Source organism: Bos javanicus, chromosome 29 (assembly GCF_032452875.1).
Source record: "Bos javanicus breed banteng chromosome 29, ARS-OSU_banteng_1.0, whole genome shotgun sequence".
Classification (NCBI taxonomy): domain Eukaryota; kingdom Metazoa; phylum Chordata; class Mammalia; order Artiodactyla; family Bovidae; genus Bos; species Bos javanicus.
Window position 1 is genome coordinate 29,759,875 of NC_083896.1, and position 12,161 is coordinate 29,772,035.

At 41.9% G+C, this 12,161-nt stretch overlaps 1 protein-coding gene across 6 annotated transcripts in view; it reads right to left on the reverse strand.

The window, feature by feature from the left end:
• CDON (cell adhesion associated, oncogene regulated) overlaps positions 1-12,161 on the reverse strand; it is a 99,323-nt gene that overhangs the window by 40,588 nt on the left and 46,574 nt on the right. For all 6 annotated transcript variants that reach the window (XR_009734536.1, XM_061406367.1, XM_061406365.1 and 3 more), the window contains 4 exons: positions 11,689-12,033; positions 4,984-5,273; positions 3,093-3,267; positions 465-593 (listed from right to left, as the gene is read on the reverse strand). Coding sequence is in view for 5 of the 6 variants with exons in the window: in XM_061406367.1 (XP_061262351.1) it covers positions 465-593; positions 3,093-3,267; positions 4,984-5,273; positions 11,689-12,033 (939 nt within the window). In the remaining variant the exon portion in view is untranslated. The remainder of the gene's footprint in view (positions 1-464; positions 594-3,092; positions 3,268-4,983; positions 5,274-11,688; positions 12,034-12,161) is intronic.

Consider the following 12,161-nt stretch of genomic DNA (forward strand, 5'->3'; position numbering starts at 1 on the left):
TCTTATTGTTATGACATCTAAACACTCTAAGATCAACATGATACAACAATAAAGCTGAGAATGACATGTAATCAATCAATAAAAAACTAAGTCATACTATAGGTACCATGACATATTTTGACAAATCACCAAAAAAAACAAGTCAGATGTTCAGGGTTCCAATGTAAATTTGGTTTCCATGCCAGAGAGGAGACAGAAAAATCCTTTTTGTGAGTTATAAAAACTTAGTATCATAACATTTGAAATCTGAGTTTATTACTTTGAATATCAATCATGGTACTGGGTATTTAAGATTTCAAATTCAAGACATTTTAAAATGGTTGAAATAAAACCTATAAGAGTTATATGGTAGGATATAATTTGAATAATAAATATCCTGTCCCACTCCACCCCCTAATAACCTGAAACAGGTCAGTTACATTTGGAAACAAACAGAATGAATAAGTGAAGAATCTTCTCTTTACCTCCACTATGCCTAGAAGCATCTGTGAGTACCACTCCGAAGTTGTCTGCAGCCTCTGAAACAACAGGGCGCTTAGGGATGCCCACAGGTGGAGAGGAGGCCTGGGTATTTTTCGATGATGCTGTTTTCTCTAGAAAGGTACAATATAACATAATATAATACAAATAAGCTTCTTTGCATAAGAAAAGATACTATGAAACTCAACTGGCATATAAATATATGAATTTATCGGTTACAGTGTCTAAATTTAAAATCTACATTGTAATTACTTGGCTAATATGAGGAATTAACTTGAGAAGTTACTTTGTCTTTTTCTAGTACCTATAACAAAAATGTGTCTCTCTTCACCAGGACAGCTTTAATCTACACACATAAAAAATGACACAAATGAAAAAGCCAAATGACTAAAGATTTTCAAACTATTCACCCACTTTTATTTTTACTGTACATATTTCTTAATTCTGATGCAGAATATTCATTATTTAAGAGCTTCGGTTAAGTTTCTTCATGCGAAAGCTGTCATGCCGTTTTAAAATTTCAAGGGGGGAAAAATGAAATTGATTATTTCAGAACTGAAATACATGCTCATTATTCAGGATTTGCAGGTCAGGCTGTATAAACAACTAAGGACTAATTATGGGTAATAACTCAAAATACATTTCAAATAAGAAATACTATTTTTCTGTCTAGACACAGTAATTAAATAAAAGGATATTTTTCAAAAGTCAATAGACAATTTCTTTTCAATCATCAGAACTCCTTTCCAACACTGTGCTACACCAAAAACTCTTGTATCCAATTCCCGTCTCTGCTCACAGAAGTCTTTTTGTTCATCTATGGCCAACCTGCGATGGCATCTTTTTAAATTGTTTATTTTATTTATTTATGACAGCGCTGGGTCTTTGTTGCTGTGCAGGCTCTTCTCTAGTCGTGGCGAGCAGGGGCTACTCTGTAGCTGTGGTGGCTTGGCTCCTCTTGTTCACGGGCTTCAGGGCACACGGGCCTCAGGAGTTGAGGCACGTGGGCTCAGCAGTCGTGACTCCCGGGCTCTGGAGCTCAGGTTCACCAGTTGTGGTGCATGGGTTTAACTGCTCTGAAGCGTGTGGGATCTTCCCAGTCAGGGATTGAACTCATGTCTCTTGCATTGGCAGATGGATTCTTTACACTGAGCCACCAGTGAAGCCCTGAAATGGCATCTTTTCAATCAAGCTATCCTCACAAACTGGGAGGGCTTCCCTTGTAGCTCAGTCAGTAAAGAATCTGTCTGCAGTGCAGGAGACCTGGGTTTGATTCCTGGGTCAGGAAGATTCCCTGGAGGAGGGCATGGCAACCCAATCCATTATTCTTGCCTGGAGAATCCCATGAACAGGAGTCCATGGGGGGCTCAAGATTTGGACATGACTGAGCGACTAAACCACCACCACCACCCTCACAAGCTGCCCCACAGAAGACTATCCCCTGGCATCTTGTCTTGCCTGGACCATGTCAGATCTGGTCCCTCCCTATCCCTTTGCCCTCCTCCAATCTATCCTGACCCTACAGTCAGCATGGCCCTATAGCCAGCAGTGAAACACACAAGAGGCAGTGTCACAACTCTGCTCAAAACTCTCCAATGCTCCCAGTTCACTCAGGGTCAAAGTTGGTGTCCCAGCAGGTTGGACAATGTGCCGATGATCATCCATCTCCTTGAGCATTCTCTCCTCCACACTTACTTTACTCTCATCACTGTGGCCCCTCAGTGCTCCAAGCACACCCACTTGCTATCCTCTCTACTGGGATATTCCAGCCCCAGATACTCACATGGGTTTCCACACACCTCCTTAAAGTTCCGCCCTGCTGTCAGCTGCTCAGTTCTCTGGCCACCTGTTCAAACTGGGACAACCGCTACCACCCCACGTGCTTGCATGTAAGTCATTTCAGTCATGTCTGACTCTTTGTGACCCTGTGGACTGCAGCCCACCAGGCTCCTCTGTCCATGGGATTCTCCAAGCAAGAACACTGGAGTGGGCTGCTATTTCCTCCTCCAGATGGTCTTCCCGACCCAAGGATCAAACCCACAGCTCTCAGGTCTCCTGCATTAGCAGGTGGATTCTTTACCACTAGCACCACCTGAGAAACCCATGCTACACCCATCCCTTAATTTATGTCTCCTGTTAACATTCAACATCTACTAATGTTCTTATAACTTATGTGTAGACTTCTCCCAACTAGAATGGAAGCTCCATGACAGCAAAGGAGTATTATCTATTTTGTTTACTGCCTGGCACTGAGAAGTCATTCAGTAAATATTAGCTGAACTGAAATTTTGCCTTGAGTTGGCCTTTATGTGTATGTCTTACCTTTTTTAGCAAAGTAGAAGCTCTATCAGGATGGATCTTGTCTTGATTATCCTTGTTTTCCCTGTGTCCCTTACCCTACTGCCTAACCTATCATAAGCTCTCAAAAATACCTGTGAAATGCTAGATGGACTAGAAGAATTCAACCATCTAAATGTGGCCCCAAGAGGTACTATAATAGGTTTATTTAGTAAATTTATATACAAGAAACTTGCTACCCCAAAATGACACTAATTATTAAAAAGTGACATCAATACAGCCAACTCCCTCCTCTTAGGGAAGATTATACTCACCTTTGCTGGTTCGGAAGGTGAGCATGGCAGGCTGTCCTTCCCCGGCTGCACTCCTCGCCACCATCAAAACTTCGTAGAGACTCGATGGCTCCAGTTCTGTTAAATGGAGCTCATTCTCACTTCCTGGGACTCGAACTGTGTGCCAGCTTCCCACGACACCAACACCATCCTCCAGCTACCCAAGCGAAAACAAGGCATTTTTCAAAATGGAGATATAGGGCAGAAAAATCTTTCCATTTCAATTGGATAAAAACTAGAAGTCCTTCAATTCCAAAATGAATCTGGGGAAGCGATGCACCATCAAAAGTGAAAGAGACACAATGCCTCTTCCAATTAAGAACCAGAAGGAGACCTGCAGTGAGAAGTTTGGGATTCTCACTGTTTTTGAAAAAGGCTGCTGCTCATCAGCTGCCACTAACTTATGGCCTCAAGGAAGTTACTTGATTACCCAGTCATTTCCTTTCCTGGTAATGGAAACGTTGCTCCTTTCTTACTGGACTAATGGGAGAATTAACTAAGTAAACAATAATACATACTAATGATAATATATAATATATACAATACCTGATAAATCATAGTTCATGTTTATGTCTATATAATTTATGCAATTATGCATTATATATTTCTAACAGTCTTGTTTCATGTTTTTATACTGTTTGTTGAGTTGAAGGAAAGAAAAAGAGATCCAATCTGTTATGCCTTCCTTAATAAAACCAAGGGCCAACATTCATGGAAGTTTCCATGTGGACAGGATTACCAGTGAAACTTCCTTCATCTAGAATCATCAAGTTAAAAACAGTGAATAAACTTCCAAGTATCGTTATGTTAATTTTTCCAGATATTAAAAATATTACTGTAGGGGGAGAAATGGAGTGGGAGGCTGGAATAGCAGATGTAAGCTTTTATACAGAGAATGGAAAAACAACAAGGTCTTACTATTTAGTACAGAGAACTAGATATTCAATATCCTATGATAAACTATAATAGAAAGGAATATTTTTTAAAAATGTATATATAGGGATAACTGAATCCCTATGCTGTACAGCAGTAATTAACATTGTGAATCAACTACACTTCAATTAAAAAAATACCTAAAGGATAAAAAAATATTCCTATTAAATGATGGATACCAAAACATCTTGAATATAGAAAATTATTTTAAATACGAGTACATCTCCTCCCATTTCATTTACTAATCTCATTAAACAAAGAAGGGAGGATTTTCATTTTGTTTTAATATAAGTCTGTGGATAAAAAATATTATCTGAGAAATCAAGACGGACCAACGTTTACCATAACAAATAACCAATGAAAAATATTAATACAATTAGGAAGACAACTGGAAATGAAAATATTAATCAGAGATTATAATGGAAAATTTTGTTCAAACAGTGGTTTCTAATAAGAAATTACTTCTTCGCTAAATAAACTGTCTTCTGCCACTTCACAGAGGGAAGGAATTACTTTTTAAAAAGTGGTTTATAAAGCTTTACACCCAAGGGGTTAAAATGTTTGATTAAAAAGGTCAAGAAGCAGGGAATCCCTGGCAGTCCAGTGGTTAGGACTCGGGGCTTTCGCTGTCAGGGCCAGGGTTCTATGCCTGCTTGGGGAACTAAGATTTCTCAAACCCCAAGGAACGGTCAACAAAACAACTGTCAAGTTACTTGGTTCTTAAAATCCCAATCTGGGGGAGGTTATTTGTACTTCACTCTTACTGTTTTTATAAGACTGGTGAACCCAGTGTGACTGCTGACTCTCTCCCAAACCCATCACCCTGGGATGCTCCTGTTCTGCTTCCTGCCACTCCACTAGTGTGAAAGATAGCAAGCATGTGTTATACACAGGATGCGAGGATGTGAGAAGAGAAAGATCACAAACGACAAGACATTACCTTTCGATACTTCACAAAATAGGCATTGATGGGCAGCCCGCCATCCTTCCCTGCCCTCCAGACCAGGCTGTAGGTGTCTGGCGTGTGTGTCTGAGGGGGGCTCAGAATGATGGGGGCATCAGGGACAGAGGGGCCACTAGCGTTTTTCTCTGATGATGATTCCTTGACACTGGAATGTTCTTTCACCGGAAATGAGCTCAATAATCCAGTTTCTGAATCATCACTTTTATCATTCTGAGTGGGATCAGAAGATGTGACTATTTCTGCTTTGGTATCTGTCTCAAAAGGAACTGCAGAGAAAGAAAGAGGAGATGGAAGAAATTCATCATTTCAGGGTCTCTCACACATTGTGCCGTCATCTAACACAATGTTAGCACAATTTGAGCCCTAGTAGTTAAAACAGGTAACATTTCAACTTATAATTCATGGAGACATCTAATCTCCAGTTGCTATTGTCATTCAGTCACTAAGTCATGTCTGGCTCTTTGCAACCCCATGGATGGCAGCACACCAGGCTTCCCTGTTCTTCACTATCTCCTGGAGTTCGCTCAAGTTCATGTCCATTGAGTCGGTGATACTATCTAACCATCTCATCCTTTGTTGTCCCCTTCTCCTCCTGCCCGCAATCTTTCCCAGCACCAGGGTCTTTCCCAAGGAGTCAGCTCTTCACATCAGGTGCCCAACATATTGGAGCTTCAGCTTCAGCATCAGTCCTTCCAGTGAATATTCAGGGTTGATTTCTTTTAGGATTGACTGGTTTGATCTCCAGTAGCTATCTACTATTCATGAAGAAGCAAATTAATTTTCTGCAAAAGCAGTTCTACAATGCAGCGGTTTGGTAGCTAGTACTACTGCTAAGTTGCTTTAGTCGTTTCTTACTCGTTGCGACCCTGTGGACCATAGTCCACCAGATTCTGTTCAAGGGATTCTTCAAGCAACAGTACTGGAGTGGGTTGCCATCTCCTCCTCCAGGGGATTTTCCCAACATAGGGATGGAACCCAGGTCTCTGATGTGAAAGGATGCTGTTTTCCCCTGCTCTGTGTGAGCAGTCCCTCTTTTACAACAAGTTGCTAGTGTAACCTCTGGAGATTTTAAGTTGGCCAACAAGGAACTTTTACTCTAATTGGTAAATGAACACAATGAGTAATGCACTCCCTTGGGAACAAAATAACACAAGTAGCAAAGAAAAGATCAAGACTTAGACCATTACCTACTGGGTAGCTAGTCCCCAAAGGTCCCTTAGTATTAACACCCTTGGACAGTCCTCTCCTATGCTGAATCGGGCTACCCCATGAGTGGCTGTAACCAATGCCAAGCCCAAAGTAGGCTGTGGTCTTCCAGGCTTAAGCCTTAAGAAGGCCTGGCACCCCTACCAGAGCACTACCACATACAGACGTCCAAGCTAGCCATGGAGAGAAGTGACCAGGGAAGGGAGAGAGGGAGGAAGGGAGAGAAATGGAGGGGGGCGGGAGGGAGAGGAGGGCATGTAGGTGGAGTCCAGCCCTCACAAAGATGCCACACGTGTGAGTGGAGCCTCTTGGGCATTTCCAGCCCCAGGTGCTATCTGATTACAAAGGTCTAAGAGACCCCAAGCAAGGCCCACAGAATGGCCCACTTTATCCTTTTAACCCACAGACCTGTAAGATAATAAGGGACCTGTTAAGTCATTCATCAGATATAACTATCCCCAAAGATGGTTTTTCCAGTAGTCATGTACAGATGTGAAAGTTGGACCATAAAGAAGGCTGAATGCTCAAGAAGTAATGCTTTTGAACTGTGGTGCTGGAGAAGACTTTTGACAGTCCCTTGGATAGCAAGGAGATCAAACCAGTCAATCCTAAAGGAAATCAATCCTGAATATTCATTGGAAGCTGAAGCTCCAATACTCTGGCTACCTGACGCAAAGAACCGACTCATTAGAAAAGACCCTGATGCTGGGAAAGATTGAAGGCAGGAGAAGAAGGCGAAAACAGAGGATGAGATGGTTGGATGGCATCACCGACTCAATGGACATGAGTTTTCGAAAACTCCAGGAGATGGTGAAGGACAGGGAAGCCTGGCATGCTGCAATCCATGGGGTTGCAAAGAGTCAGACATGACTGAGCAACTGCACAGCAAAAGATGAACAACTTAACACATGGGCTTCCCTGGTGGCTCAGATGGTAAAGAATCTGCCTGCAATGCAGGAGACTTGAGCTCGATCCCTGAGTCGGGAAGACTCCCTGGAGAAGGGAATGGGCTACCCACTCCAGTGTTCTTGCCTGGAGAATGCCATGGACAGAGAAGTCTGGTGGGCTACAGTCCATGGGGTTGCAAAGAGTCAGACAAGACTGAGCGACTAACACTTTCACTGCATACAACAACAGAGAACTACCTCCCTCTAGTATACTCGGAAGACAAGTCATAGACAAGAGGGAGGAAATCAAACAAGACTGGCAAAGGTAAAGGAAGAATTTACTTGTTTCCATTTTTTTTTTTCTGGATAAAATGGAAGGTTGGCTTAAGAAACTGCCAGTCTATATCATAGTAAGCGAAATAACAAAAAGGCAAATACCACAGGATATCACTTACATGCAGAATCTAAAATACGACACAAATGAACGTATCTACAGACGCAGAGAACAGACTTGCGGGTGCCAGAGGGAAAGTGGGGTGGAGGAGGGACGGACTAGTCGCTCGGTATTAGCTGAGGTACAAAGTATTATACATAGAAGAGATAAACAAGGTCCTACTGTGTAGCACAGGGTACTATATTCAATATACTGTAATAAACCAGAATGGAAAAGAATATGAAAAACGTATTATATGGATAACTAAATCACTTTGCTGTACAGCAAAAATTAACAAGGCACTGTAAATCAACTATCCTTCAGTAAAATAAAATTTTTAAAAACTGCCAATCTAAAAACAGCCTTAATATTCACTACTAAGAGCGTACAGAATACATAGAAGAAGGTAAAAATAATTTATTTGTGCTGAAAAAAATAAATAGGTCGCCTACACCCAAAAAGAATTACAGAGCACATATTATGTGCTCAGCATGGAGCCAGACATTAAATAACCATCATCTCATTTAATTCTCAAAACAACATTCTTAGGAAGATAGTAATACTTCCATTTTACAGATTAAGAAATTTGGGTTCTGAGAGATTAAGCGACAACAGCTGGCAGAAGAATGTTAGTGGTGCTGCCGTGAAAAAATGAGAGAGCAATTTATGAAAACAAATAAATTGCCAACACAATAAAACCCGAGGACTGACAGCCTGGTCCCTCTAAAGTGCTGTTAACACCGACAACGAAAGGTCTCCGATTCTGCGGAGGAAGGGAGCCTAGGAAACAACAGCAGAGTCTCTTTTCCACAATGAAGTCAGATTCCTGGTAAAAGGTGGGAGTATTTTTAGAATGACTGCAGCTTCATAGAGAACCAACCAGAAAACAGGGCTAACAGTGGGAGGTCAGTTCTCTGTTTGTTTAAAAGAGAGAAAAGGTGTCCCAGAAGCTTTCTCCATCAAAGAAAACAAGAAGCTAGTGGAAAAATAGGATAGAAGAAAGTTAATTAAGTTCACTGAGAACTTTCAAATATTGCTCCTGGAACAGGCGTGTTTACTTAGTGAGTCAGAATGAGGGCTGGATGTGAAGGGTGTGGCTGGGAGCCTGCTCATGCAGAGATGGATTCTAGCAAGTGGAGGCAATTAGTTGTGGCTTAGGGTAGTGGAGAAGGACCTTTTTATCATTAGTGTTTCATGCATCCTCTGGGCAGGTCACCACTGGGAAGTGGTATTTGGCTGTAGAAGAGTTTGAATACCACATGCCGCAGTTTATACAGAGGCATGAGAAGAATGCAATGTTACAGCCTGTGTCTACTGCAGGAGTATCAAAATTCCACTTGTGTTATTCGGGCTGCAATGAGACTTTTCCGTAACTTTTATTGAAAAGGAGCTTCGATTAATTTTCTTCTACTGTTCCCAACAGCACAATTAGAGCGCTCACAAGATGCTCGATACCATGCATAAAGCCTTCATAATACTTTCCAAAGGTTCTTCACATCCATGATCTCAATTCACCTTCAAAGCAACTCTTTGGAAAAGACCCTGACGCTGGGGAAAGACTGAGGGCAAGAGAAGAAGGGGCCACGGAGGATGAGATGGAGGATGGCATCATGGACTCAATGGACACGAGTTTGCAAAAACTCCAGGAGACAGTGAAAGACAGCCTGGTGTTCATGGAGTCACAGAGAGTTGGACATAGAGACTGAACAACAACACTTTTTATCTTCAAAACAACTCTGAGATAGTCATCTAAAAAAGATACCTAGCATTTTTTAAGGTAGATTGGTTTTTGAATTGGAAAAGAGATTGATAAAACACTGGCTTTCTGAGTACTATGATGATGGCCATGTTTATGAGTAAATGAATGAGTTGAAACCAAGTCAACAGGGAACAGAACCAAATCCCACTGTGACCACTCAAACCAGCAACCCCACCCCCAACTATTTAGGACCCTAGGCCAATTCTCACTATAGTTTTGAAGAGTTACAACTCCCTCTACAAATATTTGTACATCCAGAACCTCAAAAACCCAAGGTCTCTGGGAAGAAAAAAAGGTGAGGGAGTGATTCATCTTGCTTACTGCCCTCTTCACAATAAACAAAGTAAAGGCTGTCAGCATGCTAGGATTTAATAATAGGCTCAGACTTCCAGGGAAAGAACTAGGTTGTTACATGCTGTTTTGAGCTCTAATAGACTCAGCTAGAGGAGAAGGCAATGGCACCCCACTCCAGTACTCTTGCCTGGAAAATCCCATGGATGGAGGAGCCTGGCAGGCTGCAGTCCATGGGGTTGCTAAGAGTCAGACACGACTGAGTGACTTCACTTTCACTTTTCACTTTCACGCATTGGAGAAGGAAATGGCAACCCACTCCAGTGTTCTTGCCTGGAGAATCCCAGGAACAGGGGAGCCTCATGGGCTGCCGTCCACGGGGTCTCACAGAGTCGGACACGACTGAAGCGACTTAGCAGCAGCAGCAGCAGCAGACTCAGCTAGACTTTGATAATTATTGTAGAACATGTAAAAGGGACAATGGAGGACCACTCAGGCAGGATGTGGTTCATGGGGTTACTATACATTAAGAAATTATATTTATCAAGATATAAAATCCTGGGGGTGAGGGGGAATCTTCAAAATCTAAAAATATCTCATCTAAACAAATTATATATCTTCAAAGTACTTCGGATTTCTCATATTTAAAGTGAGGCAGTTAGGGGGACTTCCTGACGGTGCAGAGGTTAAGACTCCGCACTTCCAATGCAGAGGATTTGGGTTTGATCCCTGGTTGGGGGAACTAAGATCCCACATGACACAGTATGGCCAAAAAAATTAAAAAGTAAATAAATGAGTAAGTAAAGTGAGGCAATCAGACAACTAGACACTTACTTGTCCCAACAGCTATGACTGTGATGCCTACAGCTCCATCTTCCCCTTATTTACATAAAATAACCACTTCAGCCAAATGCTCTACCCTAGCAGTACCTGCATTACACATATTGCAGCTAACAATTTTGAGCAGAGCCACTCCTATTTTTGCTTGGCAGACTGATACATAAACACACACAAGTATATATACATATACACATCTGTAAGTGTGTATAAATTTATATAACACTTAACTACTTTTCTATACTTAAGGATTTTTTAAGGTTTACTAAAATCAGGAACTATTTCTTCATGCCTTAAACACTATCACAAAGTGTTAGTTGCTCAGTTGTGTCCGACTCTTTGCAGCCCATGGACTGTAGCCCACCAGGCTCCTCTGTCCATGGGATTCTCCAGGGAAGAACACTGGAGTGGGTTGCCACACCCTCCTCCAGGGGATCTTTCCAACCCAGGGATCTAACCTAGGTCTCCTGCTTTGCAAGCAGACTCTTTACCATCTGAGCCACCAGGGAAGCACAAGGGATAATTATAATTTAACAATAATTAGATGGCAATAATTATAACCCAATACTTAGTATTTATTGAAGGCTTTCTATTAATACTTCCAGACAGTGTTCTAAGCACTTTACAGATATAATCTCCTTGAATTCTCACACCAGCCCTATGCATAGGGCACCTTCACTAATGCCCACTGGTATTAGATTTGATTGTAAATTAAGTCAAATCTGAATTAATTTGAATAATATTGATATTCTAAATACCAGTACTCCAAATTAAGTCATTATATCCAACATCAGTAAAAATAAAAAGAATAGTATACATCTTGTTAGAAAAATAACTTTGAAGAAGGGTGAGGCAAATATATAGATTTGCCTGGGGACTCTCCTGGTGGCTCAGCTGGTAAAGCTCCCACCTGTCAATGCGGGAGATGCAAGAGACTTGGGTTTGAAGTATATTTTAATAAGTCTGGGCTTCCCTGGTAGCTCAGCTGGTAAACAATCTGCCTGCAATGCTGACACCCCGATTCGATTCCTGGGTTGGGAAGATGCCCTGCAGAAGGGATAGGCTACCCACTGCAGTATTCTTTCTTGGAGAACTCGATGGACAGAGGACCCTGGCAGGCTACAGTCCATGGGTTTGCAAAGAGTCAGACATGACTGAGCGACTTTCACTTAATAAGTTCAACAATCTCTAAAAAATGTATATTTTATTTTATCCCCTACTATCAAAGAAACCCATTCACCTGGGAAAAGATACTAACGAGAACTCACCAACCACGAGGACGGCTTCCGACCGTGCGGTGCCATGCGCGTTCGTGGCTTCACAGGTGTACTTCCCGGCGTGCTCCCGCCTAACAGCCTGAATGTACAGAGAGCCTGAGCCTGCCCGGGATGTGACAGGCTCTGGGTCAGAACCCCCAGGTCTTAATAAGTGGGGTTTTCGGGATTTAGATCTAAGAGCTTGAGACAGATGACTGGTTATCAATCCGCGCTTGTCGTACCAATGGATGGCGGGCACCGGTAGGCCAGTGGCATTGCAAGACAAAGTCACAGAGTCACCCACGGCCACCTCTGCACTTGCTGGCGATCTAGTTATAATGGGCTTGAGTCCACTGCCTATGAAAGAAAAATAATCCACATATAAAAATTAAGTACGTTATATATAGTATCTACAATACAAAATAATTTCATCCTATTGCATAAAAGTAAATACAGAACTGTGAGGAGAGCTTGCCACTATAAAT